The 19,649-nt window shown below is 38.8% G+C and overlaps 1 protein-coding gene across 1 annotated transcript in view; it reads right to left on the reverse strand.

The window, feature by feature from the left end:
- The window catches only part of STK39 (serine/threonine kinase 39), a 91,088-nt gene that overhangs the window by 66,684 nt on the left and 4,755 nt on the right, over positions 1-19,649 (reverse strand). The window contains 2 exon segments of the mRNA XM_083842403.1: positions 923-1,031; positions 6,184-6,296. Coding sequence (XP_083698529.1) covers positions 923-1,031; positions 6,184-6,296 — 222 coding nt within the window.

Consider the following 19,649-nt stretch of genomic DNA (forward strand, 5'->3'; position numbering starts at 1 on the left):
TTCAAACGAGAAACAAAGGAATGGATTTTGCCAAGCATACTGTAACAATGATCCATTAGGAAGATCTGTTTGCTAAGCTATAAATTCAGGACTAATCCAGATTTAGACAACAAGCACACCAAACATGTTTTTATCATCCACCTTAAATTATAGTTCACGAGTTTATGATGTAAACATGCAGCTGCAAGACTAGGAGATATTCTTTGCACACAAATGATGACTACATTTCTAGTGACATGCAGTTTTACACTGAACTTCAGTTACTACTAATCTCAAGGAATTTAATAGCAGTATCTTCTTCCTGTCCAAGTATTTTTCAACACTTCACAGTACATCGGGGCCTCACTTCTGTAAGCCAGAAGCCTATTCAGTTTAGTCCCTTTTTCTTCTTTCAGAAACACATACCATTTTTGTACCATTAACTATCACCAGAAAAACTGTAAAGGGCGTTCAGTTAGCTTAAGCAGCAAAAAGGATGTGATATTTATAAGGCCTGTCCTAGGAAGAATATTCCTTGGATAAGGAATGAGAAATACCAATTATAAAATCTTTACAAAAATAGAAGGGATTTGTAACTCAAAAAAAGGCCGCATTGACAGGTATCACTTAATTCTCATCATTAATTTTCCCTGAATAGCCTTAGAGAACGTTAACATTGTGATTTAGAATAAAAAATTACAGCAAATAGATTAACAGAATTTATTTCAGTAATTCTTAGTATGTAGTATCTATATACGTATGTAGACTTTTTAAGCTTGTACATTACTGTTATAACATTTAGCGTGTCTAGGTTCTCAAGATTCATCCTATATAGTCTCTTCTGCCTTCTCCTTACTTGGTTTAGGTCAATTACCTCAAAGAACACACATTAGAAAATTCATACAATTTCCTTGCAGCTAAACAAGTAAAACCAGTAACTTACCCCCACTTAACAGCTTCATAACCAGCCAAAGCTCATCCTTCACCACAAAAGATGTGTAATAAGTCACCACATTGGGGTGATTGCATTGACTCATTGCTTGAATTTCTTTCTGTAAGAAATACAAAGTCCAACGTAACACGGCCAGCTATCAGTTCTGCTTGTGTAAAGTGAAATTTTAATTCCAAAGTGAAATACTGTAACAGAACTGAAATATGCAAAGAATATGCCTCAAGGCATGAAAACATTTCAATTTTACCTATAGATCTACATTCAAGACAATACATTATTGCAAAGAACATGAAGGATGCTTGGCCAGGAGATACAGGCATAACTGCATCAGTTTTCTTCTGATATCAGCTGAGAAATTATGTTTAAAATCCCAGAATGAGCAGAATAAGCCCACTCCAAGAGCTGAAGGTATGGGAATAGACTGGACAACAGAACACAAGGAGAGATTAAAACCTACTGCCTTTCCTGTTCAAAAGGGATATGAAAATACAATGGGAGCAAGAGGGAAAGAAGGAAGGAAGTGGTAGGACAAAATACACATCTACACTGGCTCTGTTTACTGTGAGATGGACAAATGGACCACAGTCATGCAAGCAAACAGCAGCAGAATAGGAAGAAGCAATGTTACTGACTGAAAGTCTGAGGAAACAATTGAGCAAAGAAGCACACAATCACTAACAGATGCATGATGATGCAGCATTACCAAGTAACACGATCTACAACACAGCTGTACACGTTAAGAATGACAACCTTGTCCCTTCATTTCAAGTAGAGCCCTTTTCTACTTAATCTTTCACTTAACTGTTCTGTTACACCTTTCTGGCTGTTCTCGTTGTTCTGCCAAACCCCAATGCCTTTAAACCTCATTTGTATTTGAGGGTTTGGCGTCACAGCAGCTTAAGCTCCTACAGCCCTACCTCCTTCTCTCTCTCTGCCTCCGGCCACAGAGCCCTGAACCATCCCCGGCACCAGCGCACGTGCTCCTGGAGGGAGAGCCATTCCAGGAGCCAATCCATCCCTGAAAAGCCCCTGCTGTCTGGTGGACCCATGCAACACTGATTCAACAGTACTCACTCAAGGCAGGCACTATGGCAGTCCCAATTAGGTGGATTACAGCTACCACAGAGGCAGTTTTCAACTTTCAGCCTCATTTCAGTGACTATTTCATAGACTTGGGGGGGGGGGGAGCAGTGTAGTGTGTTATTTTCAATGCATTCAAGATCACAATCTCTTTACAATAAAATGTTAATTATGCTATTAAAAACTGATTTAATCTCATGCCTGTTGGCAATTAAGCCAGGCTGTAGTCTGCCATACATTTCAGCTAGTAATGTTGTCAAGTCCTCCTCCCCAGGTAACTTCTCTGCCCTGAACCACAGAAAGATGAACGTCTGCATAGCCATGCAATAAGCCTAACTGAGCAAATTACAACATCGTGTTTTGGGTCATTTTTTGTTTGTTTGTTTTCTGGGATTCAATAGGCAGCAAACAAAAGAGAAGAAATATATGTGGGGCACATTTCCCTTTCCAGTAGATCTTAAAGAAAAGCCAAATCATTGTCTCTGCCTCAGGTTCTTCATTCAGCTATGCATACCAAATCCTTACCTTAACTCTCCCATTCCATATTACTATTTCACACCTTCTACTGGTTTATTGCTTTCCTATGCTGGTAATATAATGATTGCTCATGAAGTCCGCCTGCCACTACTAGACAAAAATACATCTTAGCTGTTTTATTAGCACATGAAAACTGCAGAATTATAAATAATCACCTGTAATAAGCTTCCCAATTCAACCCAAAAATGCTTCAAATGTTTTGTCTGTCTGGAACAACTGGTGGCAAAAACTGAGCTATCACAGTAACCATGGCCAAAGGTACTTTGTGTCTCAGCTTTGGTGATTTCTTCCAAACAAGTCTTCACAAAAAGTAGAAAGCTCCCCATGAGAAATAAGGGATTAAATTTTAATGGGGAAAATATTAATTTCGGATGTTTAATTCTGAAGAGCCCCTATCCCATACAATAATCCTCCATAAACTTCATTTATTTGGCTGAGGCTCACGACCCACACAGGTGAGAAACATTTACTTAAAATATACAGTCTGAGGAAGAGTTTGTAGCATAGCATCCAGGTGAATGCCCAGGAGCACTCTTCACATTCACATCACTTTAGACATTTGGCAGCACCAAAGCCATAGCAGCATTTAGAATTTCAAGTCTCATCCTCATCCCTCTGCTTCTGTGCTTCTTCCCCCCCTGTGCTGTACGCATGTGAACTGCATCAGCAAACACATCCAGGTTAAAAGCTAACTTCTTTTCAGCCAGGTTATTTCTGATCCAGTTTCACTGATCAGCTGCACAAAAATGTCAGCCTAAGGGCAGGTGGGTGATGCAGTAATAAGCAAATGCAAGACAACTACTTTCAGTGCTAAGCTGCAGCATTCACAGGACCTGGGTTCAGCTCCAAGTAAGCTGGCAGGTGATCGTCCTGGGGGTGTTTCCTGAGGGACACAGACACATGGGTCACAACCACTTTGAGGAACTGGACATACTATGCGAGGGGCTCCTCCACACAGCCCACCTCAAAGGACTATCAGACCAGAACTTCAAACATTCTAGAAAAATGTTCTGAAATTTCCTGGTGAAAGAGACAGTTATCTGGAAATGGCTCTGTCAGGGTCTTTAGGTAGAAGGCTTCATTTCACTTTTACAGAACAGCTTTACAAGTTCCGTATTTATCTGACAGTACTCCACTGTAACAGCTAAGCCTTGTAATGGATTCAGGAGCTCCGCTTCATGACATGCAATGCTTAGCTACTATCTAAAAGCCCGTCCACAACACACAGTAGACTTACTGCTATAATGAACATAGAAGCAGTATAAAACAGCATTTTCATGCTATCCAGACTCTCATTTTTCCTAGAGTGCAGAGGGTAAGCCGTTCTATAGAGGGCTTTTCTTGTTGTTTTATTTTTATTGTTGCAGGAGGGTTTTTTTGTTTGTTTGTTTGTTTTGGGGGGGGTGCTTGCTTTTTTTTTTTTTTTAAGACAAGGTAAAGGGATGGGAGAAGATATTCTGTCAGGACAATACTAAGGACAGGAACTTCTTCCTTGGCTTCTGAGGTTAAGTTACATTTAGCACACAATAGTGAGAGCACAGGACACTGCAGGAAACCAAGTATTGAATTTCAGGAGTTGGGCAGTTTGTGTGTAACATTAGTATTATTTAAACCCCTCCCCCACTGCTTTTCTATTTTAATTGACACTGACCCAAATCCTAAGTTTGTTTATGTGGACATCAGGCTTGCTGCATTTTCTACTTCGCTGAAGGCCATGTAGCTGAGAATGCGAGGGAGGCCTTTGCACACCATCCATAAGCACTTATCAGCGGAATTTTTCCAAAACAGAATGTTCAGAGGGCAGTTTTAAAGTATCCCCATACTAACAGAAACTGATCAGAGTAAGTGATTGAAAATTGAGCAGACTCAAAAAAATGTTAACAACAAAACAGGAGAGCATTCTAAATATTTAATCAAGTGAAACAAAAATGTTAGCACAAGTGTAACAAGAGTTGTGAAAGCAAATGGTTTCCTCTTCCAGAATAGCATCTTTCTTTTAAAATAAATTTTAAAGTCTGAAAAAATAATTTTGTATGTTTAGGCATGCACCTGTGTGTAGAAATATACAGGAGTATAAAAGAAGTCATATGGCCTTTTCTCCCTACCCTTCTAACCAGGGATTGAGAAAGACAAAATTTATGTTCAGCTCAAAACAGATGAACAAATAAAAGAAAAATCTTAACATAGAAAAGCAGAAACTAACTTATGTTAAAAAAAAAGATGGTATGGACAGTTGTCTGTAGCAAAGGAAAGCAATATGGGACCAGAAATTCAAGGGCTATTGCCTCATGTACCAGACAGTGGAGGCATCTCAGCAGTAAGGACACTCAAGTACTTGCCAAGGTAACTATATACAATCTAGTTTGTAACTGTAGTCATCTCTCTGCACAATCTGGGTATCTCTTGCAGAGCTTTGGCCGTTTTGTAGTTTGTGGGTTTTTTAATCCATTGTGACTTTAATTCTTAATTCCCATTATTAGTTCAAATTCTGATGAATAAGATGAATGTTTGACCATTTTAAATATATTAGTTAGTATTTTTAGTCTTAGAGAAGTGTTCTCGCTACCACAATCTTCTTTAAGAACACAACAACATCCCATACAAACTGTTCCATAAACTCAAGGCACATGCCATCAATCACCAGGGGAAGAGCATTTTGGGTCCTCCACTGTAAACAAGCCATTTTATCTGAAGAAAACTGGATGGACCATACCCTCTGTATCAAATTCAAGATATCTTTTGCACTGGCAATTCCCTGCTGAGGAGATCATTTCCTTCAGAGGCAGGAATTTCTGCATTAGAAAAAGCCCACAGTCTCTAGGCAGTAGTATAACCTGTGGAACAGAAGAGAGTGTTCTCACTTTTAGAACGGTTCTGTCCTTCAGTTCTTGTTATGCTGCCTATACATAAGTAAACAATTATCTTGTAAGCACCTGACCAGGAGCAAGAGAAAGCAACAGTGTTTCTTTGCTTTTTAAACAAGTTTTGTGACTTTGGATTACATAACCAGTGCAGAGGAAGTACTCTTTTAGTCCCTTTTACAAAGGACATCTTATAGGTCCCTCCCTCCTCTGATCAGCGACCCAAACAAATAGCATTCCTCAAATGGTTTGTTATGGCCTATCGGATAAATGTGTTATTAGCTGTTTTCTTGTGTAGCTGGTAGTGTAGCCGGTTCTTAGTTTTCCCCAGAGAAGGTATCGTGAAATACTCAACTACATTTTTCCACTTCTGGTGCTTCAGGCATTAAGAAACCCTACTAAATTTTACCTCTACATTTTTGATCATTGTTTAACCAAAGGAAAAAAAATATCTTTCCGCACTGTTAAGGAACAAGGGATAACCAGACAGTTATCTCTTGAAAATCAGATCTCCAGAATGCAAGGGGAAAGGTTCTTCCCATAGTTCCCAACAGTTGGTTATCCCAAAGGATTCAAATTTGTACTTGTTTTTGTGGCATTAGAAAACATACATAAGTACAATTTATTTTAGAGAAAGGGCACACCTTTCAGGTTGTTTTCTGGTCCTTTTCTATTATCCTGCACAAAATTTTGCCCTCACTCTGACCAAGCAAAAACTGAAATGAAAACAGAAGATCATCTCCCTGTACATATTTTTCCCTTTGATTTACTTACAAGTAACTCATCCATACTGGTTTGGCATTTTTCTAAGTTGATCCTCTTTATTGCTACACGTTCTTGCCTGGGTTTGCATAGCGCTGCCTGTACAACTGCTGTAGCACCGCTACCTGAAAAAGGACAGAAAAGGAACACAGACTTAACATAACAGAAATATAAACCCGTGTCCAGTGCAAGAACGTAGCACTTACAATGAACTTAATTTTTTGTCAACCCTTTTTCAGTGCTTTCCCCACATGCGAATATTTCTATAAGAAAGTCAGTTTACACATTTCTCAAACGCAAAGAAATATTCTCTGCCTGAAAGCTTCTGTTCCATACTCCACAAACAATTCCCAAGATGAAAACTTAAAATGATGTGCTCACTTATCAAGTCACACCCACCTCTTAAATGCATTTCATATAGTTTGGGAGCCATCACACCTTTGCCTTTGTACACATCTGTGTCAATCAAGAACATAACTCGCAGAGTTAACATGATTTAGTGTTAAGGGCAGAGGGGGCAGGGGAAGAGTGCTTTATCCAATGTTATTTCTTTCTGTTGTTTCAGGTCAGTCCCTGCTTACCAGGCTTTTGTTCCCACTGTGCAATGAAAAGAAAAATACCATTACAGTTGAACATGCCAAACTTTCTACAGTTTCATATGTGTTCCTGCTCATTCATCATGATTAGGGTAACATCCTACAAAAAGCATGCCGATTCTTGTAAACAGCACAGGAGGCACAAGTATCACACCAACAGTAAGAAGGTACGTGTTGCTGAATGGCCTGGCAGGGAAAGTCAGTCCCAGTTGACATTTAAATCACATATGGTCAAACAATACACAGATAACAATGCTTGATGGAACTGAACAAAACATTAGGAAGAACATTTTCCTTTTTCAAAGCATGCTTTATTCGTGAACAGCGGGAGTAAGAGGGATTGTTGCTTCCTTTGTCAAGCACCCACTGGCTTTGCCTCAATCAGATGATTGCGACTTATATTCCAGAAGAGTTGTACGCTGGTTGCACATTTTACTGCCACATCAAATACAGCAGTGTGGGCTTCTTCAAAGTCATTACATCATGCTCATTTGAGCAGAAATCCAAAATTCCTCAGTGAGTACTTTCTACCTGTAATTCCAACTATTTTAATATATATAATGGATTTCTGGTAACTCACTGAATTGAGCAACATGTTATAGTTGCCTGCTCATACATTATGTTCTATTTATCCTCAGTAATTGGCATGTCCTAGATGAATACAAACTGTGAACAAAAAGCCTTTTGTTGTCAAGCTCTACAAACGTGGACTGAGTTACAAGTTGACTTAAGAACAATTGAGAGCTTTTCTCTCTGCACATCTGAAAACAGCACCGACAATACCTCATGACTGAGAGTTATTGTCCAAGTTTTAATTGCTATTTGCTTAGATATTTTCATATTTTCAGTTCATTCACGTGTTTGGTGTTTTGGTTCCTTCCTCCCACCCTCCCTCAGTCAAATCACAAAGCTTTAACTCAGTGTATAAGTTATTAAAAAATGCTGAGCTCATCTTAAAAAAAAAAGTCTCCACAGGACTAACTAGTCATTCTTTTGCAGGATGCGGTCACAGGCAAATATTGACATGTCCTGCTCTGTCTGCTTACAGAACAAAGTCTTTAAAAAAATTCAATAAGCAATAAAAGAATTAAGAGATTTAAAAAATAAATAAAACATCCCAAGGACGAAACCAGCAAGTCAGCACAATGCAACTCTGAGATTCATCCTACACCACTTCATTGAAGTTATTGCTCAGTAGACATCAAGACAAAGCCCCTCGTTGCTTTGGCTACACAACCATAGGTTGAGGCAGGGGAGAAGAAGGTATGTTTTTCACCTACTAAGGATACAAGAACTAAGATTAAGACTTTTCTTGAAGCATCTTTTCTACACCAAATAGCATTTGCTACTTGTGGGAAGCAATCAGATCATCACTTCCAAAATGGGTTAGTACGCTATGACCACATAACAGATAAACAGAAGAAGCACAGAGGATAATTACTCAGTCAAGCCATGATGAAATCCTGACTGCTCCCTCAAGTTAAAGTACAATGCCAGTAGGAAACACTTTAAAACATCATGGAAAAATAGATTACTAAAAAGAATCCTGTCACATCACTGACTCCACAACTACTACAGACAGCACTTGTTAAAGTGCTATGAGACCCCAAACCAAAGAGTATGTCCTTAATGATATTTAAAAATTCATGATCACAAAATTAATCCTGAGCTATCCTTATGCAGAAGTTGAAGATCTATTCCTCTCTTGGCTACTGAAAATGGATGAGATGTAAGATTTTGGGACGTGAACTAGATTGAAATTTATTTATATAAAAAGCCTATCACAGTGCACGTCCTGGTGTTTTCTCCCCAGACACGGAGGAGGCCTTTCAGTGTGATATTCTCCACTATATGAAGAATACGATGCACAGACAATACAAAAAGCTTTCTATGTTTAGAACAAAGTCAAACTATCTCTGTGTCTCTTCTTTCTTTTTGCCTTTTGAATACTATATGCAATACAGTATTTTGCTACTCAAGGCACTCTGCACACACTGCATTCTCAGTGGTACCTACGCACAAAACCCGTTCAAAAAAACAGTTTTGAGTACTGAAGTACAAGCCAGGCACTTAGTGGCTATGTGCATCCTTCTTCGTAAGAGACTTTCCCCTCTCCTCTTCTGGCGAACAACCAAGGATAAAGATGAGGGAAGTCTGAAAGTTTCCCATCTGGTCTGAAAATTCCTTTTTGCGTAAAGGAAGATGCCCTACTCTGAGGTCTACTAAACAAGCAGAAATTTGAAGTGTTCCTGAAGAACAGCTACAATAGAGTGGACTACCCAGATAAGCAATTCAGTTGAGAGAGAACAGACTACATGAGTTATGCACCATCATAGAGTGAAACAACAACCACCACCGCCGCCACAGACAACCACGACTTCTTCAGGTATACTGAACCTTACCAGTCTTCCAACACCCACCCCTCATAGCTGTGACCCTACTAACTGCATAATTGAAGCACAGACTGGTTTAAATATCCTGTCACTTCTCTCTTTAGAGAACACATCCAGCATAATCTAAGTGCAGGTAGGATAAACCATGAAGCCTTTACATCCAGCTGTCTCCTGAAGAAGAACAAGACAAAAGGATCGCCAGTTGTCAGACAAAAAAAAAAAAGCTTTGTAAGAATGATGTGTTTTGTTTTTTTTTTTTCCCACTACTAGAAAAGTCATCCTCCTGAAAAACCGGGAAGTAAAGTCAAGAATTCTTCTGGCCAATTTCAAAAGTTAACAGTGAAATAATGCAACTGCAGTCTACATGAAGATGTCTATTTCTGCCTATTGCGAAATAGGAGTAGGTCAGAGTAATCTTGAACTCATTTCTTACTGTCATCCTTCTTTGTAGTACAAGTGTGCACTTAAAACAACCTGTTCCTTCACGCTCCAAACTATGCACTCCGTACGACCCTGCCTTCAGTGTAGCACAGCCATTAGAAATACTCTGACTTACTTGGGTTCACACAACAGAAACTTCTTCAAGAGCTATTATGTATGGTTACATTTCACTTCTGAAAGGATATAACCTAAGAACAGAAATAAAGTTGTCTGAAATTCCAACAAACAAATCTGTCAGGGATTTAAGCTTATCTGATTAAGTTCCTTAAAGTTGTTCTAAATCTGACATTTTCTCTCTGCTTTTGAACTCAACCCTTGCAGAACCTGTTTCCAGCTGGCAAAGAGAAGGATCTTTGAACAACTACTGACATTACCATTTTAGCTTTATCTACCCTCCCCTAGCCAAGCCTCAAAAAGAAAGAGCAAAGGCAAGATGGTCACACCATGTTGCATGCACTTCGCATGCGCAGATACACACCATTCACACAAGCATGCAACAAATCTCTTCATTTATCCCGTTATGTAGAAAGGGATGAGACTTTCCACTCACTAATCACTGTGCAGTAACTGTGTTCAAAACAGGCCTACAACTATTCCTTTTTCTTTTCCTCAAAAATAAAGACAGCATCCTCATTACCCTTGTAACGATTTACCAAGTCTTACTTTCTAGTAGTTCTGTATTACTCCGCAATACTCCGATACAAACATCTTTTAAAGATTCTCACATTTTTAAGTCCCTTCAGATACTCTACCCAACTACACTTCCCTCCACTCCACAGTTCTTCTGTTTAGTCTCAGTATAGAAGAGAAAAACATCAAGAGGACAATGTTATTTGTTGGTGATGGTAAATTTTCTTGATGACTACCTATGAAGAACAAGGACATGGATGTATTACACCAAGTCCATAGGAGGACCATGAGGATGATCAGGAGGGTGGAGCACCTCTTCTACGAAGACAGGTTGAGGGTGTTGGGGTTGTTCAGCCTGAAGAAGAGAAAGTCCCGGAGAGACCTTACAGAGGCCTTCCAAAGGGAGCTACAGGAAAGCTGGGGAGGGACTCCTTGTCAGAGAGTGTGGTGATAGGACAAGGAGGAATGGCTTTAAACTAAAAGAGGGTAGATCTAGATTAGATACCAGGAAGAAATTCTTCACTGAGAAGGCATTGAGGCACTGTCACAGGTTGCCCAGAGAAGCTGTGGATGCCCCATCCCTGGAAGTGTTCAATGCCAGGTTGGATGGGGCTTGGTGCAACATGGTCTGGTGGAAAGGATGGAGGGTGGAATTAGATGGTCTTTAAGGTCCCTTTCAATCCAAAACATTGAAAATCAATTTCTGTAACATAACTTCTTCGCAGAAAATTACCTCACGATTTCACTCTCCACAACAACAATTTCTCTCACACAACAGAAGTTCTTAAGAATGGAAGCATTTCAAGATAACCAAGTAAATACAGCTTACTTACAATTCCTGTGTACGTTTTTCTTAATTTAGGCGGTAATCAAATCCTTCCTCTTATAATTCACACGCATACTAGTTTGTTTATCCTTGTCTGTTAGGTCATAGACAGAATTCACTTAAAATACACTAAGTGTCCTATGAAATATGGGCCCATACATTCAACTGCTAATTCTGCCAGGTCATCACTTGACAACTAATTTGCTTAACTCCTCATTGAGCTACACAAAATGAATTTGTTCTGCAATTAGGCATTTAAGAACATCACCATTATGGCCAACAGAGGCATTAGGTAATCCAGTTGTTTTACGTACCTTTTGTGGGAGAGTAGCTTATGCAGAGTGGGAGGTCTAGCAATGCTTACTCCATTCTATTTCTTGAAAGCACATTCATAAATAATCCAGAAAAAAAAAAAATCCTCTCCAAAGATGATAAAGGTCTATAAATACTTCTGATCCCACTGAAGTCTTAGGTAAATACCCTGAACATCCATGTCAATTACTATACATTAGGGAAAAGCTACAAGAGAATTTTTATTTAAGCCCTGATCCAACCTGTGCTAAATACAAGATACAGCAAGCGTGAGCATGAACCAAACTTCATTCTCCATGCAGACAGATAGGGGCATTAGCAGTCAGCACTAACACAACACATAAGAGAACACTAGGGACAAGAGGGAATGATTTTTCCCCTGCTTTTTGAACTCTTTTTTTTTTTTTTTTTTTTTACACACACACACACAATAAAACAGTGAAAGGACTGGTTATATGAAATATTTTTGTTAGATAAACTACAGGAAATATTTTGAGGTTTGCTATGCAGCACTGTGTTACAACTCCCTCTCTATCAAATCTGCAGAACTAATCTGCTCCTGTTGTACACCCAACTGGAGCCTTCCTGGGATAAGGCAAGATGTGGACACGCTGTGCTCATCTTGAATGGCTACAACAAATTCCTAGCCATTTGGCACTTTCCCAACAAAAGACATGAAAAAGTTGAAGATGCAATTTGGTTTAAGAATGTTTCAAACAACAAAATGGATTTTGCCCGTCATTATCCATTCATCCTCACAATGTATGTCTTTTTTTCAGATAATTAAGTAAAAATCTTTATTATTTTTTTTTCATTTATGGTTGTACCACCAACTTGCTATCAAATTCACAAAACCAAAAGACATACAAAAGAACATCTGTGTAAAGCATTTTTTTGCTGCTGTAATACGCTGTGATAAGGTCAGATTACATCAGTGACCTAACAGGTCTCACTTTTCTTTTTCACCTTTGTTATTCATAGCATTATACAAAAATGCTTAAATATGTGTAAGAGGTCTCGAGTTTTTTTTACAGCATTTGACAGAACTCAGAAGTTTTGCCTGTGTTTTGAGAGAATATTTTTTTTTCCTCATCAAGTTACTTCAAAAGTATGTTTTTTCACATCATTGCTTGCAGTACACATTTTAAACATTTTATCACAGACTTCAAACTATCTGTTATTAAGAAGAAAGTTTCCACGGATTCTGTGAAGGTATTTCTACACTAAGCCTGAGAGATCCCCCTGTCCCTAATTAGCCCTCCAGAAAGGACTGCCAGCACAGGCATTCCGTTTTTCCTTCATTGATCTGAAGCAGCATAAAACACTCCACATGGACACAAGCACCACAAGAAGTAGCTTTTTTCCAAATCCATCTGAAAAAGCTGCTAAAATAGACTTCCTTATCATCCAGTCAGCTACACAACAGAAGAACACTGAGTAATAAATCTCAACTTAAACCAAAGAAGATTATCTAGACAAGAAAGAGAAATCTGACATTTTCTTCCTTAAAGATTTTGCATCCAAATTTGTTGTTAAAGGTCTAGTTTTATCTTAGGTTGAAGAGTCAGCACGAATTTCATAGGAAAAATCTTAACAGCAATATTAAGGAACACCCATGACAGCTGCTTCCTAGATATGCGATGTCCTTGAAAGAACGAAGCCCTAAGCATCTATTTTTCTGCTGTTTCATACAAAGATACCACCAAAAACTGTTTCAAACCATGGAACCAGAGTATCATTGAAGGTTGAAGGAGTCCTCTAGAGATCATCTAGTCTGACCTCCCTGCTCAAACAGGGTCAGCTACAGCAAGTTGCCCAGATGGGTTTTGCATATCTTCATAGATAAAGACACCACCACCCCCTGAGCAACCTGTTCCACTGTTTGATCACCATCACAGTAAAAAATAAATAAAATAAAAGATAAAAAGTTTTATTGTGTTCAGATGGAATTTCATGTTTCTTAGTTTGTGCTCATTGCCTCTCGCCCTGTCAATTGACACTAGTGGTGTCTGGCTCCCATCAGACATTGTCCCAGCCCTAAGCCTCAAATCAAAGATGCCCCCAGGCCCTTAATGATCTCTGGGGCCAGAGACATGCTGAAGTTCTGCAGGCTCATGCCTGAAGTATAAAGCTGAAGAAAATCTTTACTGCAAGACTCCCAGAACAAGTTTAGTTTTTCCAAGCTGAGGCATGACCAGCAGGGATAAGGTTTCTACTGTTTCCAATCTCCTTCTTACATGTCTATCCAAACCCCATTCAGCCCTCAGTTTTCAGAATAGCTCAAAGCAAAGCCCAAGAATAACACTCAGAATAACATCTGGAAGAAACAACAATTTTGAGCTATAGCTATCTACACAACAACAATCTAGTGGGGAAAAAAAATAAATTACCTTTCCAATTAGGAAAAATGTTAATCTAACCATTAATTTGAATCACGTTCCTCAACAGCACTGGCATCTTATCACACCAGATATAGACGCACTGCTTCCGAAGTAGTTTTTACTTCAAAACTTCAGCGATGCAAGGAAATCCACTCTTCTAGGATAGAGCCAGGTCTTCCTAATCTAAGTCTACCTTAAAACACAAAACAAAACCTTTCCAATCATATGTTGTACTAGAAACTTTAAATACTTTTATGTTACACGGCAAGGTAAGTTTCCCCTCCAAGATAAATTTCAAGATCTAATTTTTAGTTGAAATATTTTCAGAAGAGAAACGTGAACTGTGATTATCCCATCCTTCCTGTTCTTTCATCATCAGTACAGAAACCACTATTCCGTATACATACGAATGCAAACGGATTCGGAAGGCAAAACTCACACTGGAAATGGCTCTGCGTAGCTACACCAGATATGAAGTTCTTGTACTCATTGTACAGACCAGAGTCCCCTTAGCAAGTTATCATCTGAAGTTCACTTCACCTTATACAAGCAGGATAAATTGAAGATTTGCTATGCTGAACCATATTTCATCCCCAGAAAAAAAAAAAAACTATTAAAAGAATTACTGTTCTTGCATGAAGTAGCACTACAAACAAACACTGCTGTTGATTTAGTTAGTTGCCACATTTTATTGTTTCTCATTTAGCTTGAAAGCAAACACTTAGAACAATTCTATTTTCTAGGTCTTCTGGATGTCACCACATAGTGCATCATTCCCCTCTGAGAATGGAGAACAGCAACCTACCAACACAAAGACAGTTCTGCTACCGCAGTCATGCAGATCTGCAATTAATATTGCAGTGCTGAGCTATAACGCATCTTTAGCTAGTTCACCGCAACAGAATATGCTCTGCTAGAATAAGCCTGTCATGGACACGCAGTACAAGCAAAAACTTATCTATTTCTGGTTCCATTCCTCATGAAATAATAGAAAAGTTGGAGCAATACAAATGCTACCATAGTATTGAATTTTCATCAGGTGATTCTAATCTAATTCCAATGAAGTTCCAGCACAGACTGGAAGCACGAGACTAACAGAAATAAGTTTAAATTCAGTCCACATAATAAAATGTCTTCCAAGCAAAGAAGTGAGAAGGGAAAAGAAAATTTATAGATCAGTTGTGGTCCTTCTCAATCTGAATATGATCTTTCTCAGAAGACTAAAGCTACAGTCCAAGCTCACAAACTTGCCCATATTACTTTTACAGGATAGAAACCATGATCAGCAGGTAAATACACAACATTTTTCCAGTCAGTCAATTAACTATTTTTGTACCACTACCATAAAACAGATATGCTTGGCACACAGTTTGCTTACAGCTATAATCATTTGTTCCTATTAAGAAAAACCTCAGACATTCAATATTGATCTGTACCTCCAAGATCAAGAGTTCATGCTACATCTGAAAGCATGGCTAGGAACACTGAAAACCTTCCAGTTTTCCACCTGCTTTAGTCCCCCATTTCTCTTTAAGTGCACTAGCATAGCTCAGCTTAAAAGCTATGCAACATAATCATTACAGCAGCCTTATATGACATCCTCAAGTTTCACCTATATTTTACTTCTGATCAGAATACCTCTGAGGCATGTAGACATCCACAGGAATAATTAGACTAATAAAACAATTCAGAAATTGTTAATCATAAAGATAAAGGAATAATGGAGACAGCTAATTTATCATAGTGAGGTTTCACCAAGCCATGGAATAAAGTCACATGCTTAGTCAAATACCTGGGGACAAAGGACTGGAAACGTTAACTCCATCGATGCCACACACTGAACACACCAGCTACCAAACGAACAATGCTGACGGTTACAGCTTTTTACTGAGCCCACTTTGCAGAAAGCAGAACTGCCACAATCAGCACCCTTGAAAAATTGCACCAGAAATCTCTTCAGATAGGCTCCTGAAAACCCACCACCTTTATCAGCACTGCCAGTGTCTTCACAGAGTCACAGAAGCTCTCCAAACAAGTCACCAGTCAACCTGAAGTGCAGAACATTGTATGATACATACAGAGACTGATGAAAGAAGGAAAAAAGTTTTAAAGCACATTCTTCTCAACTATTTCACACCAGCATTGCTTCTTGCTGCCACTGCTGAATGCTACTGGCTTTACACCCAACAAGCTTCAATCACGCTATCCTTACGCACACCCTAAAACCTTTAAAACTTAGCACGAAACAGAAAGCCAGCAGAGCTGTCAGGTTTCATCCTACCAGCAAAACTACCTGAAAAATTCACTCATTCAAAAAAAAAAAGCTAATTATTTACACAGGGTAAGCAGCATCAACATCCACTAAATACCTTGCTTTTAATTTGGGGCTCCATAAATTTTCTAGTGTCATATTTACCTTCCAAGATCAGCAAGCAGACTGTACCTCTGCTGCTGCTCAGCAGTATCCCAGTGATTTCAGCAAAGCCAAAAAGTTAACACTAGTAACTAATACAACTTGATTTTTAAGCTCCATTCTTGGAGAGCCAAGGATTGCTACCATTATTACTGGAAAGAAAGCCAGCTTCCAACTACTGCTGCCACATAGCTTTGAATTACTTTGGAAGGGGGGTGGGGAGAGGTAGAAAGAACCAGAATGGTCACACACAAATGAAATATGGTCTACACATCAGGCCACTATACAAACCACCCACATCTCAGGGAGAGATCACTGTTCCCCCCCTCAAGCCAGTCAGAAGAGATGTGGTTTTGTTTCCACTTCAAGAGAAGCTCCGCTTGACAGGCAGATTCTGGAGAGAAAAAACATCTCTGACCAAACAGTAAGTAATTCTTTAAAAAAAAAAAAAAAATCAGTGTGACAATTCTGATGTTTCAGAGCAACACGTGACCCAACCTAGAACTGCTCTCCCGGTCTGAACTTGGCCCCAGCTATCCAAGCATCCTTACAATGCTGCTCACAAGCTGTCGTTCCACATTGAAGACGCAAAGCCCTGCTGCATGGCTTAAGAAGAATCATATTTCCACACTATCACCAGCAGAACTGCTCCTTTTGCAGCACTCAAGCCAATTCTGGGCTTTTGGGGTCTGAAGTTCCAGACCTTCTCCGTCGGAAGAATCTGGGGAAGGGGAAGAGGGTAGAAAGCAGAGGGACGCGAGGTCCAAGTGAAAAGGAGGCAGACGGATTCCAAGAGCAGGAAACACAGCATACGTTTGTGTAAGTTACAATTATGTAGTACCAGTCAACTGCCTGACATGCTGAGCGTGATGATTATGTGTTCCTTTACCCTTCTGTTTAACAAATTATAAACAAGACTTGCTGGTTACTTGCAATAGCAACAAAATCAAAGCAAGTTAGCCAAAAATGAAGAAAACATGTACTCTCCATACCATTCAGATTACAATATAACTAATCTTCTTCCTGACAAGTTTGAATTCCAACTGTATAAGCCACAATTGTAAAAGTTAGTACAATAGCAAGGTTTGATCAATGAATCACTTAAAGCCTGATGTCTTAAAAGCAACAGAAACTACAGCTTTGTCACCAAGCTTAGTATTTCTAGTACGGAAAGTTCATTTTCTTTGGAAAAAAAGTCAAGACAGAGCTCCCTTCCCCAACACTGCTATTATCATGTGTGGACATGTCAAATAATAACTAAGAGCTGCACAGCCTCGTCTGCAGCATGGCACTGAGGATGTTCTAAGAGGTATTTTTAATTGCACCATGACCATCTTTACACTGACAACTGAACTAAAAGCCATCCCCTTTAAATTACTCAATGGGGATTTAACTTTTTTTAGTTTCTTCAAATGGTTATTAGCTGACAGCAAATCTCAATCAATTATTTCTCAAAATGTAGAATTTTAACCTGCAAAACATACTCTCCCTGTCAAGCTACCATTGTATGAAACTACATTCGCTTCAACCCACATGATGAATGTTATGAATGCTGTATTTGATGTGGGCATACACAATATACTCAGGCTGCCTTTGTAACTTAACAGTTATTGTTAAAAACTAATTTGTTTTGGATCAGAATTAAGGTAAATATGCACATTTGTTTTGACAAAGTTTTAGGATAAAGATGTCAGGTAGCATTAAGCATTACTTATCAAATTACGCAGTTTTGTATACAAAAATTACATGGGGGTTTCAAAAACCTCTGTAAGAGCAAATACCCAAGCGGACTGGAGCTTTAGCTGCTGCTGTGTAAAATTTCACCAAGCACAGTCCACTCTAATTCGCAGCATATACATAACTGATTCAAAAGCCCTTCAATTGTTCTCCCCACCCCAAACAGTCTCTAAAAAAAAAAAAAAAGGTTAGTTAAGCAGAGGGATAAGAAACTTTGGAAAGCGTGAATGAGGCACAAGCATCTAAATAACAAAATACAGAACTGTAATTTTACCTATTTAACTACAGAGAAACTTTTCAAAACAGCATACACTACGCTTACAAACTTGAACATCAGTTCCTAAGCATCATAATCAGACCCTCTCTACAGAGGCTCTACAGAGCCAAACTAAGATCCCTGGTAACAACAAAAACAGGAGAGTATTCTCTGTCAGACAAAGAGCCTTCAAAAACACACATGCAGCAAGGGAAAAAATAATAAGTATTCTATTCCATAGAAACACCAAAGACCTCTGAGCCATTAATGTGAGAGTGGCTCACAGACTGCTTACAATAAGGGCTACAAAATGAGCAGAAGAGCCTTGAGCTATAAGCTGTTTTAGTCAAACTCCCAACACATTTGACTTAACACTGAACATCACAAGGTAGCAAATGACAAGATATTTTGGAGTTCAAAGTTAGAAAGGCAATACTAGACGGAAGCCTCAGTTCAATTAAAGTAGCTTTTTAATGAGTTGCAACCAATGTAAAGATAATCCATCATTTGGAAGTAACCCTTTATTTTCCAATTAATTCTGCCTCTTTTCTAGCCAAATTAATTCTGCAAATCAGTTGCAACTGGAGAAGTGAAATTATCGCTTTGTAACAGGACCAAGCAGCCAGCCTAATGACAAGATACATTTTGTCCCTAACAGGATCTTCCCCCAAACTATCAGTGCAGTCTTACAAACACGGAGTTACAGCCAGTAAGAGAGCATCAACTCCAATGCAGTTTTTCAAGAGCAAAGTCACTTGTTCATATCAATTAAAAAAATAAAACCTTTAATGCTGCTTTGCCTCATCCATGTGATGTAGGACTCATAACAATATGAAGAATACAAATATAATTAAGACTAATCAATTTTCATGCTTTTATATTGATTATCATTTAAACATTTGTTCTGTGCAGATTTCCATTGCTTCTCAGAAGGAAAAAACCTTGCTTGTGTAAGTGACAGCAATTCAGACAAATCTATTCCAGTTGTCTTATCCAGACTACTCGGAAATAAACTCAAACTGAAAAGAACATCTCAAAGTATTGTTTTTATTACCTCTGTTGTTCTGTTTGTTTATTCTTTTAACCTAAGTCATATCCAGCTACAACATAAATAAAATACACAGCACATTTTATCTTGATATATTAAAGTCATACAAAGATCTCCCAAATCTTCACAAAATTAAGTCTGGCTGTCCCTTAATAGGGATTACCATTCTTGTCTCCAACTCCTACGGGAAGGCTGCTTTGGACCGTCACCATCCAAACAGTCAGTCCCCTTTTAATTTCTAAATGGGCACGTTTATGCAGCCTGTATCAATCTGAATTAACGCAAGAATTTCCTTATCTCTTAACTCTATCCTACACATTTACAGACAGCAATCAGAACTTCTTCTTGCCTCAGTAAAGATTTGGATACAGACATTACTAGGAAGAGCCTCTTCTTTCCATGAGATCAGCCATGCAGCAAATCAAACAGGGAACCTGATCCGACC

Source organism: Anser anser (assembly GCF_964211835.1).
Source record: "Anser anser genome assembly, chromosome: 6".
NCBI classification, from domain to species: Eukaryota; Metazoa; Chordata; class Aves; order Anseriformes; family Anatidae; genus Anser; species Anser anser.